Source organism: Myotis lucifugus, unplaced genomic scaffold (assembly GCF_000147115.1).
Source record: "Myotis lucifugus unplaced genomic scaffold, Myoluc2.0 scaffold_86, whole genome shotgun sequence".
Lineage (NCBI taxonomy): Eukaryota > Metazoa > Chordata > Mammalia > Chiroptera > Vespertilionidae > Myotis > Myotis lucifugus.
In genome coordinates, this window is record NW_005871134.1 from 1,286,587 (window position 1) to 1,309,009 (window position 22,423).

Genomic DNA, 22,423 nt, shown 5'->3' on the forward strand with positions numbered 1-22,423 from the left:
GGGAAAGCCAAAATTTTTCTTCCACCAAACCAGGTTCTGGTTGCAGCAATGCTACCAATGGTCTACCACTGTTGACCCACATAACTCCCAACACATGCATCTGGTAAGAGCTTTTGTTTAAAGCAACAGATGGTGGCTCCAGTTAATGCCAAGTCACGTTTCTACTTTATCTAATGCACCTAAAAACTATTGTCACACAATTCAATCAGCAGCAGTAAGGGAGAACATAATAAGTTACAGCCACCGCTCCAGTTAAATATAAAAGGTATATCCATACTTGACATTTTAACTGTAATAGTTACACCCCAAATTATTAATAAGTGTAAAAAAGAAATCAAACCTGAAATTGCTCTAAAAAAATAGAATCTTAAAAAAAATCAAACAAAAAACCCTAATGATTCCACTTTTTTACCCTTTACCCTATACAAATAACTCAGTCAATCATAGTACAAATTATGGAAATGATAACACATTATCCATACATACTTTAATAGACAGTTACTAGATAAATATAATGTCTCAAACAATACCATGTAGACACTATCTTTAAAGAATGAAAAAGTATATTTTCCTCTTTAAAAAGAATGTCCTTTACAGGAGAGGAAAGATGCTTGGGAGCTTTGAGAGTTGGTAATCCCACAAAGTTAATGTCCACTTTTACTTGTGTCCTTATCTCCTGGTCATCCACCTCCAGGTCAGGCGGAAGCTGGGGAAGCCCCGACAGCACAGAATTGGGAGAGCTAAAGTAGATTGTGAGGGAGGAGGGAAGGAATAAAACAGCACCTTCAGATGGCACACCATTTTCCTAGTCTAATGACTATCAACAAGAAATATTTTTTTTTTTTGCTAATAATTTCAGCTTTTAGGTGAATTTTTCAAATAACAGTCTGAATAACACCAATGGTCAGTTAGCTGTATACACTTGAAATCAATCTCTGCACCTTGGTTTTCTTCCCTGCAAAATAAAGGCAAAATAGATGCGAAAGTCCTTTCTTTCCAGCCCTAAAAATGCAAAGATAGTCTCCAGACTATCCAGCAGCGGTTGCCAACCGGTGGTCGGTGAGGTCCGAAAGGTTGGTGACTGCTGCTCTAGAACACAGGTTCCCAAGCTTTCTAGGGTCATGTTACCCTCATAGCAGCCTTAGGCCAAGAAAGAATAACAGTTCCACTTACTCTTAGTAGCCATTTGAAAAACAAACCTATCTCAGCCAAAAAAAAAATTCATTCTTAAATAACCACAATTACTACTTATAGAATGTGTATTACAGTTGGGCACTGCACAACTTCTAAAACTTTGGAATCAGACTGGACACTGCTATTCTTATTTCCTGTTCCACAATTATTTTCATGCAGTGTTTGCATTTTATCACAGAAACCCTCAAAACTCACAAAGATATGTCATCAAAAGGAATGTAGCACAATCTAATTTTGAAACCATGAACTCTCTCAAGCTAGTAGTTCACTAGGCAACCAAGAGATGTCAAGCATTGCTCTATCTCCCTTGAAAATTTAAAGTTCGCAGCAGCACCTCTGAGAGTTGGTGGCAATACCCTGGGGTGCCGTGGTGAAGTTTGGGAAACATGGCCACATGGTAAGGTATTATATAATTTTGTGGCTCGGACTCAGACCTGGGTTGGAAATCAGATTCTACCAATAACTATATAATCTTGGGCATTAAGCAGCTGAATCAATCTCTTAAACCCAGCTTCTATGCCTGCCAAAAAGGAATGAATAGCAGCAACCTCAGATAATAGTTGTAGCCCTAGCCGGTTTGGCTCAGTGGACAGAGCGTCGGCCTGTGGACCAAAGGGTCCCAGGTTCGATTCTGGTCAATGCACATACCTTGGTTGCAGGTTCCTCCCCGGCCCAGGCCCTGGTAGGGGCTTATGCAGGAGGCAACCAATAGATGTGTTTCTCTTACATCGATGTTTCTCTCTGTCTTTCCCTCTCCCTCTAAAAGTCAATGGAAAAATATCCTCGGGTGAGAATTAACAACAACAACAAAAAAAGTTGCTATTATATATCATTAAAACTGAACAAGTGGTTTATAAAACCAAATTTAATAATTAACTCTGTGGGGATGAAGGTAACATTCTAAGCTGAAGCCACAATGTCAAATTAAAATGCACAAATTTTTAGAGGAAAAATCATAAAGTGCTTAAATAAGGGCAATACAGAGAACTATAGTATCCTCCAAAGGATGTCATAAATGTTGATACACCTATCACAATGCCTAGGTAAAAAGTACTAAACTGGCAACTCAGAAGAAGATATATGTATGTTAAAAAGTGCTTTTTAGCCCTTGCCGGTTTGGCTCAGTGGACAGAGCGTCCACCCGGGGACTGAAGGGTCTCAGGTTCGATTCGGATGAGGCTGCATACCTGTTGCAGGCTCCGGAGCGAGTGCAAGAGGCAACCAATCAATGTGTCTCTCTCTCTCTGTCTCGCCGCCCTTTCCCCTTCCATTCTCTCTAAAAGATCAATGGAAAAATATCCTCGAATGAGGATTACAAAAAAAAAGTGCCTTTCAAGGGATAACCACACTAGGAAACTAGGACCCTTTAAACAGCATTAAGAACTGTGTTTTAAAAATACTTAAATTTATAAAGAGCAAAACTCATCTGACTATAACAGATTTTTTCATCAAGAGCATAATAGCTCAATATATCTGCTCAAACCACTTTCTCACATGCTAAAAATTTATCATTTTAATTCCAAATACACCTGTGTGTCTTCTATCTCACAAACATCTGTAATAAAATTTATAATACAAGAATATCTGTAGGTGCATGGTTTATGAAAGGAGTTTTGAATGAAGAATTCTTTTTCTGTTTTTCATTTTTAATTTATTGAATGATTTTAGAGGAGGGAGAGAGAAAAAAACATCAATTTGTTGTTCCACCCATTTGTTTGTTGATTCTTTTTTTAAAATATGTTTTTATTGATTTCAGAGAAAGGGAAAGGGATAGAAATATCAATGATGAATCATCCATCAGCTGCCTTCTGCACGCCCCCTACTGGGGATAGAGCCTGCAACCTGAGCATGTGTCCTTGGCAGAAATCGAACCTGGGTCTCTTCAGTTCGCAGGCAGATATGCTCTATTCACTGAGCCAACCCAGCTAGGGCCATTGGTTGATTCTTATATGTGCCCTGACAGGGGATCGAACCCACAACGTTGGTGTAGCAGGAAGACATTCTAACTAACTGAACTACCCAGCCGAAAGGATTTTTGAAACATTTCATTTGATCCTGAAATTATTCCAATTTACTGAAGAAACTGAGGTTCACAGAAATTAAGTAATTTGTACTACAACCCACATATTACACAGTTCAACACTAAAACCCATATCTTTTAATTCTTTCTAATACACAACTCCTTCCAGAAAGACTCAATTCAAATCTTGTTGGTTGGACCAGCATTGTTTCATCAACTATTTCAAGTAGGTTAACCATCACCAAAGGCCTGAAAATGACAATCTTTACTGTGCACAGTAATGGCATTTCACCTGCAGAGACTTTTCATTTGCCAAGTATCCTGAATTGTGTAATATTAATAATTATTGTTAGGTCACCTTATGACAAGACATATTATAGTTGGAAATACAGTGGCTGAGCCCACTGGTATAATATTTCAGCCCATATTATTTCCCATTTTTTACTTAGCTGGTGTCTCATGGTTCAATTCTAAATAGAAAGATAACATGAAATATTAAACTGATTCTGATTATTTTTATCTTCTGCTATTAATATAAGCCAAATGCAGTTACCAAGATACTTAAAAGGAATGGAGGGGCAAGCATGCTTGTATACTCCCCAAAATACAATAACATCACAGAGGTCTATCCCTGCCTTTAAATTTGGTCAAAGTATATTCCAAAAACAATTTATCAGCAATCCCTTTCCCCAAATTCCCACATTTTCCCTCTGATTACTATCATTTCCTAAGGTATCCTAAAAGCAAATTACCAAGGCATTCTAACTCAAAATGACCAATTCCTTAGAAATTAAATGTAAATACAACCTAATAATTAAATTACTATATTGGAGGACTTAAGTTTTAAAGAAATTCTATAGGAAGCCTTTATATAAAGTCTTAATGTAACTAGTCACCCTCCTATTTTATATTATATAAAAAATTAGCCTTTTATGTGCCAGAGAGTGGAGATGATTTCGGCAAGAAAGAAGAAATACAAGCCTGCACCATAACTACTGTATTTATTTGGGTCCCTGGAAACATAACATCATTTTCTCTCTAGGTAATATTTTAAAGAACTTCACACTTGGGCCCTTCCTAAGAATGTAAATATATAGTTAACAGAAACTTCATTTCTATGGAGAATTGAAGATGGAAAAGAAACAGCTGTCTTGTACAATACCCAGTCCACTTTGGCCATTGAATACGGACCAAAAAAAAAAAAAAAAGATTTGGAAAACGTTTCTTCTCCAGCCAAGGGCTGTGCCCAGATAAAGGCAATGATCAGAGTACAACAACAACAAAAAAACCTTCTCTGAAGGAAGAAATGTGCCAGGAAAAAAAAAAAGGCATGGATCGGAAATAAATAGGGAGTGAGTGTGTGCGCTCAGTGTGCGGGCTAGAGGCAGCGGGCGCAAACGCTGAGATGCTCCAGCGAAAAGACCCAGCAGCAGCAGCAGCAGCAGCAGGAAGTTTCAATGGGGCCGGGCGGAGCATGCGCCCTGCGCCCGCGCGGTGGCCTTCTGTGGAAGGAGCACCACTTGCAAACACCAATAATAGACCAGCGGCACCGGAGAGAAACATGAGCAACAAGCACCTCTTCAACTGTTTCCCCTGCGTCGGAGCCCCTCCTCCAGCCTACATATTAACCACCCCACCCGGCAGATGGGAGGGCGACTTCTCCTTCCCCTAAGCCTGGCTGCCAAGATGAAGGGGGAAGGGACTGAAAAAGTGGGGAGATGCTTTTCTATGGGGGGGTGGGGAGGGAGGGAGGGTGGTGTTGGGATGGAGAAGACGGAGAGAGAAAAACTATGAGGAGGAGAAATTAACCCTCTACCCTCCAAAGTGGAGGTGAGCCGACTTAGTCCCCCAAAGCGAGAATGGAGGAGGACCCCCCTCCCACGGGGGAGGAGCAAATCTGCCTCCTGGCAGGAAGGAGTTTGGGGGGTTAAATGGGCCCTCGGGGAGAAGCCAAGAGGGACGAGAGCCGACTCTCTCCGGGGAGTTCCCACTAGAGGGAGAGCTGAAGTGTCCGCCGGCCCCCGCCCACCCAGGTGGAGGGAAAGAAAGGGGGCGCCCCGAGAGGAGCCCAGCCTCTCCCGAGATGGTCAAGAGGAGGGTGGGAGGAGGGGAAGCAGAGCAAGGGAGAAGAGGAGGAGGAGGAGGAGGAGAAAAGCGCAAGGCTGGCCGGAACCTGCGCTCCCCTTCCCCCGCCACCGAGAGGGAGACGGGGGGGGGGGGCCGGCCTCTGCCGCGGGGTAGCAGCCCCGGGGGTAGCCGCTCCGCACGATGACCCCTCCCCGCCCCAAGCCCACACCTAGCCCGCGACTCCCCCGCCGCCCGCTCGGCGCCCGGCCGAGTGGCTCCAGGGGGCCTCCGCCCCGCCTCCTCACTGCCCGAGACCCCCGGGGGCCGGGCAGAGAAGACCGGCCGGGCGGAGCTGCACCCCAGGGGGCAGATAGAGCCGCAGAGGCCCAGGGGTGGTGCGAAGAGCAGAAAGAAGAAGCGTGCCAGGGCCGCTTCCCGCCGGGCGTTCGGGCCCCTCGCTTACCTTCCCCGTTGCCGACGTCCCGCGGCGGCGCCTGCAGCACCCGCTCCAGCTCGGGGAACGGCAACTCGGGCAGATCGAGCAGCGGCCCGTAGCGCTCCAGGAAGGAGCACACCACGGCGAAGTTGGGGCACGAACCCGGGCAGCCCGGAGGAGCCAACGCCGCCGCCGCTGCCGCCGCCGCCGCCATTTTGAACTGGAGGATGGAGGAGGAGGGGATGGGGGGGTGGGTGGCGCTGGGGTGCCGAGGAATAGCAGGGTGGCTTCACAGACGACAGGAGGCGCTAGCTAGTGGACGCCCCGGCACAGCCGAGCGGCCCCGGCACGGCGCCGCGATCCCACAATACAGCAGCGGCCGGGAGCAGTCGAGAACCGCGTCCGACCGGGGAAAGAGAGACGCTCAGCGCCTTTCACTTTCCTCCCTCTTCCCGCCCCCGTCCCTCCATGTCCTTCGCTCCTCCCACTTAGAGCTCCACACAGCCTCGTGTGACAGGGGGAATGAAAACAAGGGAAGCCGGGCCGGTAGGCGGGCTGGAAGCTGAGGAGGCGGGACTTTCTGGGAACGGTAACCAATAGGCTTGAGGGGGCGGGGCTTCGGGCGGTGACGGGCGAAAGGTTCCTTCGGGGCGGGGTGGGGCGGGGCGGGGCGGGGCGGGGCGTGTGGAGGGAACACCTAGATCCGAGGGCCCGAACTCAGTGAGGCGGGAGGAACTGCACGGAGCGGTTGGGGATCGCAGCTCCGTGAAGAGCGGGCTTTGGGTGAGTGTGGCGGGGACTCCGAGAACTGGAAGAGGGCCACGAGATGGTGAGGCGAGTTCAGGAGAGTGAATCAGAGAAAAAAAAAGAGAATAGGGGAGGAAGAAGCACGATTGTGGGAGAACATGGGAAAGGGGTACGGTAGAGGGGTGCCCTTAACTAGGGGTTGGGGCGGGACCTGTGTAAGGAGAAGTCTGCGGGAGTTTGCTGAGGGGTGTTGCTCTCCGCTGCGGTACAAGATTCGCGGCTTCGCTTTCGGAAAAACAGTGTCTGAGGGCCCGAAGGGAGGAGGGCCTACGGAACAGGGCTCGGCGGAGATCACCAGTCTGAAAAGTTGGGGTCCTGCCGGGAGATCGGGGTCTGAAAGGACCTACCTCTGCAGGAGGACCAAGGGGTGAGAGGACTGGGCTGTGCTGTGCTCGCCTGGGTGTGAGGGAGAGGGGCTCTGTGGAGACTCTAGGCTAGGGTCTAACAGTGGTTCTCAACCTTCTGGCCCTTTAAATACAGTTCCTCATGTTGTGACCCAACCATAAAATTATTTTCGTTGCTACTTCATAACTGTAATGTTGCTACTGTTATGAATCGTAATGTAAATATCTGATATGCAGGATGGTCTTGGGCGACCCCTGTGAAAGGGTCGTTCGACCGCCAAAGGGGTCGCGACCCACAGGTTGAGAACCGCTGGAGGGGACTGGTGCGTGGGGTGGGAGCAAAGGGTGGGCTAGGACTCGGTCGCTGGGCGGGCGGGCATGATAGGAGATTTGGTGGAAGAGCAAAAAGTTTGTAGAGGACAGGGTTCCACCTCGTTGGGAGCAGCAGTGAACATTCTCCCACAAAGAATCTCAGAAAACCGTTAGTAATGCAAAATGGAATGTACAGCCTGAGATGCCCTGTGCATTGTGGTTTAGGAGCCTGAGCTTTAGATTCGGCCAGACTTGAATCCTAACAGAACCACTTGATGCCATTGGGGAAGATTAATTTCTCTGAAGCTCTGTAAAGTGGGGGTGATAACAGTGCCTACACCATAGGTTCTAGATAATTCACAGTAAATTGATTGGCACGATGCGCTGGCACATTGTAAGTACTTTTTTAAAAAAAGGAGTTCCTAAAATTTAGATTGAATCCAGCTATAATTTATACAGTTTACTACTTTGAGCCAAATTTTTCAATGTGCATTTAAAACTTAGTACCTACTTCCTAAAAAGAATTTGAAGCAAGATACAATATAACCATGTAAAATAGGACAATTAATGATTAAGGATAATAAAGAAATTTATAGGCAGATAATTATGTTGGGAACAGAAAAATGCTTACCACAATTAAACGTTGCATTTTGTTCTGCATTTCTAGGTTTAAAAAAAGGGAAAACCATAATGGTCGACATCATTCTCATTATCTAAAGAAAGAAAAAAATTACTCATTTATCAAAAGAGAAAAATTATAAGAGGAATTTATTATCTAGAATTCTTATTTCTAATATTCAAACCCTTTCTAAAGGGAAAAAATGTTCTTTTGAAACATATCAAATACTTTTGAAAATTCCAGTTTAAGAAATACTGATGTACATGGCTTCCTTTAGTTCTTTGAATATATTTATAATAGCTTCTTTGAAGTCTTTGCTAAATCAAACATTTGGGAACACTCCAGTACAGTTTCTTTTTTTAAAAAGATATGTTTTTATTTCAGAAAGAGGAAGGGAGGGAGAGAGAGAGAGAGAGAGAGAGAGAAACATCAATGATGAGAGAGAATCATCAATGGGCTGCCTCCTGCACAGTGGATCGAGACCAAAACCCCAGCATGTGCCCTGACTGGGAATCGAACCAGCAACCTTTTGGTGCACGGGATGACGCCCAACCAATTGAGCCATACCGGGCGGAGCCACTGCATTTAAATATATATATATATATATACATATATATATATATATGTTATTGTTGACAGTATAACAGATGTCCTCTATCTCCCCTTTCCCCCCATGCTCACAGCCTTTTGTCCACTCTGGATATGTGGAGAGCTTATTCCCTATGGCTGTGTCACCTCTGGGAAATTCCAATTAAATCCTTCCCTACTCTTCCAATCCATTGTTTGCCCCAAATATCAAGGAACCAGAGCCACCTGTCATCCATATTCACCTCCACTAAGATCACTATTTTAAATCATAGTGCTTAAAATCAAGTGAGCCTCCTCTGACTATAGCAGCAAATCTGTTGTTTTTCATGCTCTGCTCCAACCACATTGAACCTCTGTGCCAACAGAATCAATGTGGGGGCATGGCAGTGGTCCCAGGCAAGAACAACGAAATACCTTACTGTTCTTTATCTGAAATTCAGTGGTTGTCATGAATAAACACTTCTCAGTTTATATATATGCATTTACTAGTAATATAAATTACTAGAGTACCAGGTGGTTATTTTTTATAGTTTTGTCCAGCTTTATATTTGCTTTTGGGGAAAGGATTGTCGGTCTCCTCACTCCATCATGCTGAAGTAAATCTCCACCTTTTCATTTTATCTCCAAAAAAAATACCCTGAGCATTCCTCCCCAGTCCGAGAAGTAATTATACTATCTAGTTTCCAAGGCTAGATGTTTCAGGATCCCGAGAATAACAATGTACTTATTAGACCTCTAAAGAATATGTGACAACCACATAAATGAGAAAAATGCTTCCTAACTCATAGTGGATTAGGGCTAGCTATATTTTGTATATATAATAAGGAAATTACTTGTCTTAAAAAATCCAAATACTGGCATTATTCAGAAAAATTTAAGTTTCTAGTTATTATAAAGTTAGACTGCTGAAACTTGTTCACTGAAACATTTTGACTTGCATTATTAATGCTTTATGTCCCAACATTTATATTTTTAAAAATTCACACACAAATGAAAATGGAAAAACTGCCCATACCTTATTTCTGCCCCCTATTTTTCCATTTGCAATCATATACTTAGGTATCTTTTAACCCCATGGGGCGGGGGCGCGGGGGAATAGCTAACATTCAGAACAACCAATAACAGAAAGACGAGAAAAAAAAAATTTTTTAACAAATGAAATGTTGCCTGGCTGGTGTGGCTCAGCGATTGAGCATTGACCCAGAAACCAAGAGGTCACTGGTTCAATTACTGGTCCTGCCCGATTGTGGGCTTGATCCCCAGTAAGGGGTGTGCAGGAGGCAGCTGATTGATGATATTTCTCACTTATTTAAGTTTCTATCTCTCTATCCCTCTCCCTTCCTCTCTAAAAAAAAATCAATAAAAGCATATTTTTTTAATGGGGATAAAATGTTCCCCATCATCGTGGATTCTTAAGCACATTCTCCATGTATGCAGTGTGCTAGCTGGATGTCTTTTGGCATAATTGTTACACGTTTGGACTGGATCGCACATAGGTTGGTGTCTTCAAAGAGGCCAACCACATAGGCCTCACTTGCCTCCTGCAAAGCACCAATAGCTGCATTCTGGAAGCGCTGATCTGTTTTGAAGTCCTGAGCAATTTCTCGCAGCAGATGCTGGAAGGGAAGTTTGAGAATCAGAAGTTCAGTGGACTTCTGATAATTTCATGGAGTGCCACGGTACCAGGCCTATAACGGTGAGGTTTCTTCACCCCTCCAGTAGAGGGCGCACTCTTTGTGAGCAACTTTGGTAGCCAAGTGCTTGACCACTCATCAATTTGTGAGCAGTCTGCTTTGTAGGAGCCATGGTGTAGAGCAGCGATTTTCAACCTTTTTCATCTCGTGGCACACATAAACTAATTACTAGAGGTCTGCGGCACACCAAAAATATTATAATTTTTGGCGATGTGACAATATAGGTATAATGGTTTAGTCACATTGGACGACTATTGTTGTGTTGATTATTGTCATTTTTTTATTTGACAATCTAAGGGAAAAGAAGTCAGTGCCCCTAACTAAATAGTCAGGTATTGCATGTTTAAAAACTTCTTGCGACATACCAGTGTGCTACGGCACACCAGTTGAAAATCGCTGGTATAGAGACCTCCTTACTTACCTTCCTTTTCCTTCTGCTAGAGCTCTATGAGCTAGAGGCGGCGCTAGCATTAGAGAGTGATAGTATTACTAGTATATTTAAATATATATTTTTATATAGTATACCTCCTGTATTTTGGAACAATTTCAACCTTCCTTTATAACTGATTTGGTACTTTTTTTTAAAATTTCAGATTTCAGTAAAGTTCCTTATGTCTTCCCCTGAAATTGCTTCCCTCTCATGGGGGCAAATGAAAGTACAAGGCTCTACTAAAATCTATAAGGACTGCAAAGTGTGGCCAGGGGGAAGTCGGGATTGGGATTGGAGAGAAACAGGAACTGAGGTAAGCTATTAGTGTTTGGTTGACACTGCATAAGGCTAACAAAGTGATTTCCACCATCCTAAGCTACAGTGACCAAGTGAAGAGTAGCTCTCTCTCTTTCTCTATTCTCTCTCTCTCTCTCGCTCTCCTTGAGATATAATCCAAGTATGCAATTCAATGGAGTTTTTATTGTCATAAACTTATGCAGTAGTTAACCCCTACTAATTCTGTCACCCCAAAAGGAACCCCCATAACCATTTTCAGTCACTGCCTATTCTTCCCCTCCCCCAACTCCTGGCAATTACTAACCTACTTTCTGTTGCTGTAGATGTGTCTATATTCATTCCAGATAAGCAGAATTATTCAATTCTCTTAGGATTGGAAATACTGGGTCATATAGTAACTCTATGTTCAACCTTTTGAGGAACTGCCAGCCTGTTTTCTGAAGCAGCTGCACCACTTTACATTTTAGATTTCAGGAATGTATGATGTTTTCAATTTTTCTAAATCTCTCTACACCAACACTTACTATTGTTTGCTTTTTCTTTTTTTATGCCCCTTCTAGTGGGTGTGAAATGTTCTCTCATTGTGGTTTGGATTTGCATTTCCCTTGTATTGCACTCCCTCTGATATTCTCAGTGTGCAATGCCTAAGGTAGAGTCTGTGTTCATGAGTGGAGTTGGATGAAACAAGGGAGCCCTTACCTCCCAGGCATACTCACTTGGGACTCAGCCCCACAACAGACAGCTGGGGGCAGGACGTGAAACAATGGAGTCCTAGTCCTCCCTGGAAAAAACCTTTCCAGCTGGAAGGTTAGAGGAGAAATATTCTTAGCTGCAGCGGTGGAGTGGAGTCCCCACCTCATTGATTTGGGAGTGGGGAGGCAGGCAGCAGTCCTTCTTTAAATACCATGATTTCTCACCTTTCCTATCAAATATTTATAGAAATCCTTTAATAGATGTTTCTTCATTTGCTGTTTGCTCTCAGGATCATTTCCGAAGGCTTTGAAAGATTTTTGTTTCTGTGTGTGTTTTTTTGTTATTGTTGTTTGAATGATTTTTTTCTGAGTTGTTCCGTGGGCAATTTAAACTCAACATATCCAAATGGACTTCATTTCCCTGTTCCTACCTTTCCACCCAGGTATCTAGGTACTCTCTTGTGTTCCCTATCTCCATTAATGGTACTTCTATCCACACAGTCAGTCAATTAAAAGGGAAACCGCAGAGACAATTTTTATTTCTCCATTTTTCTTCCCCACCACAGCTAACAAAGTACATTTGTTGATTCCACCTCAGCAAAGTCTCTCAAATTTACTTCCTCCTGCTGCCTCAGTTTTCTCTCCTGAACTATGGCATTGATCTCCCTAGCTGGTCATCCTGCCTCTTAGTCTGCCTTTTTCATGTCTCTCTACTGTTATAATTTCTAAAAGATGAAGTTGCTGCCAGCACCTGTTTGGCTCAGTGGATAGAGCGTCGGCCTGGGGACTGAGGGGCCCCAGGTTCGATTCCGGTCAAGGGCAGGTACCTTGGTTGCGGGCACATCCCCGGTAGGACATGTGCAGGAGGCAGCTGATCGATGTTTCTCTCTCATCGATGTTTCTAGCTCTCTATCCCTCTCCCTTCCTCTCTGTAAAAAAAAAAAAAATCAATAAAATGTATTTAAAAAAAAAAAGATGAAGTTGCTCATGTCTCTGCTCTGCTTAGAAAACTTCAACGGCTTTTCATAGACTTCAAAATTAAATAGGACAGTGTTCACGGCCATTTTTTTATGATACAGTTCCAAATTAGCCTTTTATTCCATCTCCTATATTTAATAACATGTGTCTGAAGACCTAGCTATCCCACACCAAATACTTATTGCCTTCCAAACCTACCATTATCTTTCATTTTGTATCCTTTGTGCCTTTGCTAAAACCATTTCCCTTACTTGGAATGACACACTCCCTTTTGAAATCTTAAAAACCTTCGATTCCTTGCATCCGTATTATCTCCTCTAAGAAGCACTTTCTCATAAGCCTGGTGAGAATGAGCAGCTTACTCCCTCCTCAGTATTTCTGTAATACTTGCTGCCTCTATTACAGCACTTAGCACAGATTGCCTGATTATAATGAGTGTATTTATGTGTTTTCCTCACTAAGTCCCCAAGTTGTTAGTATTCCTCACTAAGTGGAGAGCTTCCTAAGGGTAAGAACTATGCATTTAGCCCAGAGCCTATAAAATAGGAGCTCAATACATTTTTGCTGCATTGAATTTTTCATTATAAATGTCATTAAACCAATTTTTAAAAAATCTTTTGTGACATTCCTTCTGAGGTAGGTTAATGTTGTATTTTTTTTCTTATTAGTTTAAAAAGGGAAGGGTTAGGTTTTATAGTGATTAAACAATGGAAATATCAAGAAAATGTATTGTCTTCAACCAGTGTCCTTGCAGTGGTAATTACTACTGCCTCCCAATTCTCTACCCATCATTTTTAAGCAGCTACTATATAACTGCTCAAATATAGCTTTTCCAGAGTCACACAATATATTTTGGAATTAAGTTTTGAACCCTAGTCTTACTCTAAAGCCCATACTTTATACCTGTTCCGTACTATCTTCACTCATTTCTATCCTAAAGCAATAACTATCTTACTAGAGAAGATCCTTCTGTGTAGAAACATGCATAGATCGCTCATTTATATATCCTTTTGTTAGGCTGAAAGTGGTCAGGATGGAAGATGTATAATAAGTGTACTCAACAATGAAGATAAATTTTTTTAAGTGTAAAATTAAAAGAAAGCCAAACCAATTAGCACCCACACCAGGAGAACTTTAAAGGAGGTGGGACCTTTGGGAGGTGCTAGTCATGAGGGAGGAACCCTCATGAATGAAATTAGTGCATTAGAAAAGAGACTTCAGAAAGATCCCTTCCACCCTGTGAGAGCAGTGAGAGGGGGGTCAGCTATGAACCAGGAAAAGGGCCCTCACCAAACTCAGCCTGCTGGTACCTTGACCTTGGACTTCCAGGCTCTAGAGTAGCAGTTCTCAACCTGTGGGTCGCGACCCCTTTGGCGGTCGAACGACCCTTTCACAGGGGTCGCCTAAGACCATCCTGCATATCAGATATTTACATTATAATTCATAACAGTAGCAACATTTTATGAAGTAGCTATGAAGTAGCTATGAAGTAGTTATGAAGTAGCAACGAAAATAATTTTATGATTTGGTCACAACATGAGGAGCTGTGTTTAAAGAGCCAGAAGGTTGAGAACCTCTGCTCTAGAGCATGAAAAATAAATGTCTGTTGTTTTATAAGCTACACAATTTGTGGTATTTTGTTGTAGCAGCCCACAGAGAATAAGAACATGTTTTAATCTCTTACCATCTATAATAATAAAAGCATAATATACTAATTAGACTGGATGTCCTTCCAGATGAAGCCAGGGCTGCGAGGGAAGCCCAGGTCCCGGGTGCCAGAGGGAAGCCGGTGCCGGCAGCTGGGGGAAGGAAGGCCTACTCTTGCATGAATTTCGTGCATTGGCCTTTAGTAATTAATATTTTTTGAGGTTTAAGTTGTCCCAAATTTAACCAGTGTTCTTGTGACATGTTTCCATCAGTTTTTTACCACTGCGTTGCTTTCTGGCATAATAGATATCTTTTTCCTGGGTTCAGCCATTTCTTCAGGGAGCCCTGGTTCCTTTTAGTGAGAAATGATATCTAGAAACCCAAGAGCTGGGTATTAGGTGGGCTCATTACTACTGAGATGTCACTACATCTAAGCCCATTCAGTATACAGAGCCAGAAAATGTGTGTGTGTGTGTGTGTGTGTGTGTGTGTGTGTGTGTGTGTAATGAGTTCATAATTATACTTCTAGCTCAACCCAACAGCCCCAGATGTTTTCCTCTGTGTTGTTCCACCATCTCCTTGAGCATTTGAATGGTGGAACAGGTTGAAGCCATGGCCAGAAGTCTAACTTAATGGAAGAAGAAAGAGGAGAAAAGCTCATGCTCAATGTTTCAAGGCTCAAACCTAGACATGGCATCATTTCTTCTGCTCGTATGCCATTGAATTCTTATTGGTGATAGCATAGTCACATGTTCCACACCTAGATGCACGGGAGCACAGAAAATGGAATCTAGCTGGGCAGTAGAAAGGGGGCAGATTGGATTTTGAAAGAACTAGCAGTCTGCCACTATGAGATGTGAGGGTAAGTCTGCTAATGGACTTTTAGAAATGATTTCCACTCTTCTAAACTAATAAAGAAGCACATTACTAGACCACACATCTGTTTTTAATGTTTTATTGATTGATTGATGAGAGAGAGAAAGAGAGAGAGAGAGAGAGAGAGAGAGAGAGAGAGAGAGAGAAACATTGATTTGTTGTTCCACTTATTTATATATTCATTGGTTGATTCTTTTGTATGTGACCTGACTGGGGATCAAATGCGCAACTTTGGTGTATCGTGATAACACTCTAACCACCTGAGCAACCTGGCCAGGCCTGTTTTTAATAATTGGATAATTTTAGTGTGTAAAATCTGTTTTCTTTGTAATCCTATACATTTTCTCTTAAGCTTTTAAAAACTTTGCTGAGAAGGGAGCCATAAGCTCCACCAGATTGATTGCCAGAGTGGCCTATGGCACAAGAACAGATGCCTGTGCAGAGGCAGGAAGATCAGTTTAGAGGCTGTAATTCCCCAAGCGATAAGGAGACTATGACTTGGGCAGTGTCCACAGGGACAGATTCCAGAGATCCTTTAACCTTCACTCACAGAATCCGCTTTCATCAGCAGCACAACCAGATGACAGCTTTGCTTCTAACATTTATGCTCACTTCATTTTGGCAGGAGGAACTGCTTCCTTGAAAGTGTAATTTAGGAATGTTTTCTTTTCAAATTTGATATAGAAGAGGGGGAAATGTCTAAGCCATAAAGGATGCCACCTTATTGTTTAGCTGGCATGATGGGTATTAGCTGGACATTTCCCCACAATTAATAGCTTCCCCCCAAGAAAACACAATAAGCTTTTACAACCTTACAACACCCTCTGATGTAAAGCCTCTTTAAAAAGAGGAACAGAGTCAGAGCCTTAGTGGTTTGCCCCCAGGGACTGGAAGAAGGAGAGGAGGAGCTGGAGGCAGGTTGAGGACGCCTCAGTAGCAGGCCTCTGCGCTAGGCTGTGAGTAATCGCCTGCCAACGCCTGGATCCACAGGCTGCTGCAGTGAGCGTTCATTGCTCTGCATGTGACACCCTGGGCCTGCAGTATAGCACACACAGCAGCCGAATTTGTCACTTGAGTTCCATTGATTGGCAGCTCTGATGGGCTGCTGCTGTCTCCAGTCTCTGAATCTCCGGATGATTATGGTTTTGAACTCTCTTGACCTTTCACCCCCTTCCCACTTGCCATGTTTCCTTATACCAGAATGTGAGCTCTTAGAGTCAGGGCATCATGGTGCTTCTCAAAATATGTGCTGTCCTTTGTTAAATGAAGGAATCATTCAATCATGGAGGTGGATGCATTTACTTAAGGAAGGTGAAGCTTTCCATTCCTAATTTGTAATTCTGTTAAGTATTTGCTTTGGTCATAGCTTCTGGAAAAAATGTTAGGTTCTCCTTATCATCACTGTTTAGTGCAGGGTGGTTCTAGGATTGATCAGAGAGCTGTGGGAAAAAGGCATTTAATCCAATCCTCTTACATGATTTAAGTACCGATTATTGTAATCAATAATATTGTAATCAGAAACAATATCCCCTTTTTTGTTTTGCCTTTTAAAAATTTATGAACCTAAGTAACTTTAAAGAATAAGAATTCAATCTCTCCTAACTGGGAAAGCTGAAGGCAGAGATACTATTCAGAGACACCTGGGCACTAACTCTGCGGCCTCTCTCAAGATGAGGGTGTGCCCTTGCTGCTGATCAGTTTGGTTCACTCTATGAAATGCAGGTGTTCTAACTTAGAACACTCTTTGATATTCCCTGAACATAAGCTCATACAGTCTGAGTGTAAATTCCGTAGGGAGGTGCTGAGGAGGTAAGTCAGAATAGAAAAGAGAGAGGCTGGCTTTGCTATCAGCTCTGGAGCACTTGCTGACTAAGTAAAGAATGTCAGCAGCAGTTGCACACTCGCGGGGAATAAAGAGACGTAGAGGGAGGAAGCCAGCAAAGACAGGCTGCCTCTGCTCCTGCCTTGGAGCCACCTGCCTTCTGTTAAGTTTGCTTCCTTGCCTAAATAAATCAGGAAGTATGTGGCTGTAGGAGCTGTCTTCCTGCTTTATTTTCTATTTTATTTATTTACTTGTTAATTTCCTGTTTCTATTTTATTTATTTACTTGTTAATTTCCTGAATAATTTTAGACTTACAGAAAAGTTACAAGGATAGTACAAAGAATTCTCACTTTTACCCAGGTCCAAATGTTAACAGTTTTTCATATTTTCTTTTATCATCCTCTCCATTGATATATATTATTTTTTGAACTGTTGCAGATATTATACTCCTTTACTCCTAAATGCCTGTATTTCCCCCAGAGAACAAGGACATTCTCTTACATAATCATAATACAATGATCAAAATCAGGAAATTAACATTGATACAATACTTACTATACAGATCTTATTAATATTTTGCCAATTAACCTAATACAGATGTCATATTTACTTGTCATATTAATGGACTAATATAGGATTTTTTTCATTATTTAGAGAATATTAGTTTCTGTGGGATCATATAGTTTTTTCTTTACTTTTTAAAATCCTCACTCAAGAATTTATTATTGATTTTAGAGAGGGAGAGAGAGAAAGAGAGAAACATTGATGTGAGCGAGAAACATTGATTGGTTGCCTCCTGCATATGCCCTGATGCAACTCAGGTACGTGCCCTAAACTGGGAATCGAACCCGTCACCCTTTGGTTCATAGGCTGATGCTCTGTCTTATTCTATCATAAGAATCTAGTATGGGATTCTTATGAAATCCTTCCACAGTCCAAATTTTGGCATCATGTCCAAATGCTTTCTTCTCCCACCTCATCTCTTTCTATTCCCTCCCCTGTCAGTTCCACTCCAGTCATACTCAACTATCTATAATTCACTAGGTTTTTCTTTCCTCTGAGCCTTTGTACATGCTATTACCTTAACTTGGAATGCCTTGTTCCCTGATTTCCTTTAACTTGGCTAATTCCTGGTTGTCTGTTAGGTCTCGGCTTAAATGTCACCTCCTCTGGGATGCCTTCCCTGACCACCTGCCCCAACTCCCCTATTAGTACATGTAGACCCCAGGAAAAGCTCCAAGACTGAAAATTTATCTCCATAAGTGGAGAGCAGACAGGGACTGAAGAAAGAGGCTGGCCACTCCAGTCTGGTAATTAATAGAGTTTATTAAGGGAAACTTACCTACAAGGCATGCAAAATGGATCCATGAGCCGCTTGGCAGGGCCAGAGAATTATATAGGATTTTGGGGAGAGCGGGGGCTGGGGGTTGAGTAGTCACAGGTGTGTGAATGCCACCAGGTATGGGAAATTACATGCTTGACCAGCTCAGGATAACAACCTGTTCCAGGAACCAGCACATAGCAGGAGGCAAGGAAGGGGTGCTGATTTATGTCAGAATGAGTATCAATTACAATCATACAATCTTTAAGGGGGGTTACAGAAAGCAACTCCCATTGTGGCCTTGGTCCAGGTTTCGGGACAGACAGCGGTCATGTCAGTCTCTCTTCTCCACACACCCCAGGTCTGATGTCAGTGCTCGTTCACTATGTTGTACACACCAGGAGCTTACTTCCTTGTAGCACTTGTAAAAAACTACTTTAATTTCTTCTTAGTCTGCTACATTTTGCACTAGACTTAGAGCTCCTTAAGGGCAGCAATTTATCATCTGTTATTCCCAGGGCCCAGAACAAAACATTTCTTCAATGAATGAATGGGTGAATGAATGAATCCCATAAGAATGCCAATTACAAAGAAAGATTAAAAGAGCAGGTAGCTGGCCCTAGCTGGTTTGGTTCAGTGGGTAGAGCGTCAGCCTATGGACTAAGCAGGGGTCCTCAAACTACGGCCCGCGGGCCACATGCGGCCCGCTAAGAAACATTTATCCGGCCCGCCGGGTGTTTTTGCCGCCGCTGTGTGCATAGGAATTTGTTCATAGTTTTTTTTTAAACTATAGTCCGGCCCTCCAACGGTCTGAGGGACAGTGAACTGGCCCCCTGTTTAAAAAGTTTGAGGACCCCTGGACTAAAGGGTTCCGGGTTTGATTTCGGTCAAGGGCACATGCTCAGGTTGTGGGCTTGGTCCCCAGTATCAATTACAAGGATATCAATTGCAGGGGGCGGCCAGTCAATGATTCTCTCTCATCATTGATGTTTCGAACTCTCTCTCCTTCTCCCTTCCTCTCTGAAATCAATAAAAATATTTTTTAAAAAAAGAAAAAAAAAAGAGCAGGTAACTGGTATACTTTTTCTTTTCTCACCCAGCATTCTCCTGGTGTGCAGCCTGCAGATGTGGAGGAAGTTGTCAAGAAGGGTGTGCAGACCCTTGTGATTGGCCGAGGGATGAGTGAGGCCTTAAAGGTAGGTATTTGTGAATATAATGTCCTGAGGACAGCTGCTGATCTCTTGGACCTTTACCTTAGAGATATGTCCTTGTTAGGAGTTCATCTCTATATAGCATGCACCCTCATATTGCTGATGAGCTAGTGGATGTCCCAGGATCAAATAATGGCTGCGTACTACTCATCAGGGGTGGACTCTCCTGTCTCTACCTAACCCTGGACTTGTATTGCTTCCAGTATTTCTCAGAAAGTCCTCAATCTTGGTATTTCTCAAGCTCTACAACTATTAACATTTGGTTCTTTAGATTTTTATAGAACTTTATATTTTATAGTAGATTTTATAATACTTCTCTCTTCTTAGATGCATTCAAATTATGTTTTCCCCCTTTATGAAAAAAATATTTATTTTAATTTTACTTACAGAAAAGATTCAATGCAGAAATGCAGAAGGAAAAGGTGAAAGATTTGCCCTCTCCAGTCTCCACACTTGGGCATGCTGCTCCAATTTTCTAAGCATCTGCAAATATATACACACTTACATAGATGTGATATAGGTATACATGAACATACTTACAACCATTTTTACATAAATAGGGTCACGCTATACATATTGCTCTGTAACATTTTATTCACTTACATTATTACATTATGGACAGCCTTTCACATAAGTATATAGAGATCTACCTTATTCTTTCCTTTAGATAGATGTTCTAAAATCCAGCTTCCTGATGAAGGTGCCCTTTATTTATTTACTAGAGGCCCAGTGCACAAAATTCATGCACAGGTAAGGGCCTATTGGGGTCTTCCAGCTGCGGGCCGAGGCCTTCCTTCCGGCTGCTGGCTGGGGCCTCCCTTCCCCAGGCTACCAGCTGCTGGCTGCTGGCTGCTGGCCGGGGCCTCCCTTTGTTCTGCCCCACCCCCTGGTGGTCAGCACATGTCATAGCGAGTGATCGGTCTCCCAAACTCCCATGGGGACAATTTGCATATTAGGCTTTTATATATGTATATGTATGTGTGTGTGTGTGTGTATATATATATATATATATATGGAGAGAGAGAGAGAGAGAGAATTTTCGGTTTAACCTAGTTTTTTCCTTGTTAAAATAATTCCTATCTATAAAGTTACTGTTATTATAAAATTGTTCATATAGAAAACATTCAGGACAAGCCAGAGTTGAGAATATCTAATAATAGCTTCCATTATTGAGAAACTTTTATATAAATTCATTTACAAATATTTATTTAGCACCTTCTATAGGTTAGAAACTATTCTATCTTGTCACACTGGGGACAACAAGATAAGACAAAACAAGGTTCATGACCCTCACGTGTCATAAAAGAGTATACAATTTCAGATCATAATAAATTCTATGAAGAAAATGTTGGCTTCTGAGGGGCTCCTCTCAATGGGGTGGCCAAGAGGCTTTTCTGAGAGGACATTGTACTTGCAGTATGCATACACTAGGTAACCTCATCCTCGACCAACCCTGTAATGTGTCATTACCCCATTTTACAGGGGAGGAAATTGGGGTTGAGAGGCTGTAAATAGCTGGCTTAAGATCTCTTGGTTGGTACATGGCAACGTTAGAATTTAGGCTCAGGTTGGACTGACTGAAACATTTAACATTTACATGGTTTGGGGTCTGCACCATGCCAGACATTTACATACCTTCGCTAAATTAGTTCTCATACCAACCCTGGGAGCTAGGTATTATCATCCCTATTTCCATACAAAGAAACAAAGACTCAGAGAATTTAATTCACTTACCCAGGGTCACACTGCTAGCAAGGACTTAAATCCAAGGCTAACTCCAAAATCAGTGCTTTTTCCATTTCATGAGATTTTTTTTCATCATCTAAGATTTATGCATACATATCATGATACTGCTGTCAACTTCTTAGAAAGCCTTTTTAACTCCCTGGGGCTCATGGCCAAATTTTTTGGACCAGTGACATTCTGGGTGATTGAGGAGTGACACTTGTCCCTGTCTAATTCTGTAGAGTATACTTGCTTCATGGCAGAAAGGAAACCCTGGGGACCTCCTCCCACCACTTATTCATCTTTTTCCTTCCTTCCAGGTCCCCCCATCAACCCTGGAGTACCTTGAGAAACAAGGCATTGATGTACGAGTACTCCAGACAGAGAAGGCCGTAAAGGAGTACAATGCCTTGGCTGCCCAAGGTGTCAGGGTCGGAGGGGTCTTCCATTCCACCTGCTGATGAAGCCTTAAAACAAATCACTGTCCTGGCCAATATGGCTCAGTTGGTTGGAGCATCTGTGCACCAGAAGGTTGTGGGTTCGATCCCCAGTTGGGGTGAGTGTGGGAGGCAATTGATTTATCAATATCTCTCTCTCACATCGATGTTTCTCTCTCACTCTCCTTTCTCTCTCTCTCTTCCTTCTACTCTAAAATAAAATTTAAAAATAAATAAAATAAATCACTAAGCAATAATGCCTGTGACTACCACTCTTAACCACTCTTCACACCAGCCTCCCCAAGCATTATTTTTAATTTTTTTTTATTGATTTCAGAGAGGGAGGGAGGGAGAGGGAGAGAGAAACATCAGTGATGAGAGAGAATCATTGATTGGCTGCCTCCTGCACGCTCCACACTGGGGATCGAGCACGAAACCTGAGCATGTGTCTTTGACCAGAATCAAACCCAGGACCCTTCAATGCATAGGCCAATGTTCTATCCACTGAACTGGCCAGGGCTATTTTTATTTTTTATTTTTTTACATACATTTTTACTGATTTCAGAGAGGAAGAGGGAGAGAGAGATAGAAACATCAATGATGAGAGAGAATCATTGATCGGCTGCCTCCTGCACACCCCTACTGGGGTTTGAGCCACAACCTGGGCACATGCCCTGACCGGGAATTGAACCATGACCTCCTGGTTCACAGATCAATGCTTAATCACTGAGCCACGCCGGCTGGGCGTCAAGCATTTTTGAACAGCTGCTCATGCCAGGTCCTGAGCTAGGAAGGCTTTGGGATGCATGGGTGACTACAGCAAGGTTCCTGTCCTTAGTGGGGAGGGGGACACTGAAAGTCAGGAGAAGAGATGGACAGTTATCAAAGTTTAAAAAAATGGTGTT

The 22,423-nt window shown here is 42.8% G+C and overlaps 2 protein-coding genes across 8 annotated transcripts in view; one reads left to right on the forward strand and one right to left on the reverse strand.

Moving 5' to 3' along the window:
- RSF1 (remodeling and spacing factor 1) overlaps positions 1-6,220 on the reverse strand; it is a 118,632-nt gene extending 112,412 nt beyond the window's left edge. For 4 of the 7 annotated variants that reach the window (XM_023755907.1, XM_023755904.1, XM_023755905.1 and 1 more), the window contains exon 1: positions 5,745-6,220. In XM_023755907.1, coding sequence (XP_023611675.1) covers positions 5,745-5,931 — 187 coding nt within the window. In that variant the 5' untranslated portion in view covers positions 5,932-6,220. The remainder of the gene's footprint in view (positions 1-5,744) is intronic. The other 3 variants (XM_006091059.3, XM_023755906.1, XM_006091061.3) reach the window with 2 other exon arrangements.
- A 197-nt stretch (positions 6,221-6,417) lies between these two features.
- AAMDC (adipogenesis associated Mth938 domain containing) lies at positions 6,418-21,722 on the forward strand. Its single transcript, XM_006091062.3, has 4 exons — positions 6,418-6,500; positions 10,675-10,824; positions 19,246-19,341; positions 21,402-21,722. Exons 2-4 carry the CDS (start codon positions 10,693-10,695, stop codon positions 21,540-21,542), a joined length of 369 nt encoding a protein of 122 aa, XP_006091124.1. The 5' UTR covers positions 6,418-6,500; positions 10,675-10,692; the 3' UTR covers positions 21,543-21,722.
- The last annotated feature ends 701 nt before the right edge of the window (positions 21,723-22,423 follow it).

Excerpts from the sequence above, each read along its gene's own strand:
- AAMDC (XM_006091062.3), top strand. The coding sequence starts at position 10,693 with ATGTCTTCCCCTGAAATTGCTTCCCTCTCATGGGGGCAAATGAAAGTA. Across the intron at positions 10,825-19,245 it reads GGAGAGAAACAGGAACTGAG|CATTCTCCTGGTGTGCAGCC; the intron begins GTAAGCTATTAG and ends TTTCTCACCCAG. Across the intron at positions 19,342-21,401 it reads GGATGAGTGAGGCCTTAAAG|GTCCCCCCATCAACCCTGGA; the intron begins GTAGGTATTTGT and ends CCTTCCTTCCAG.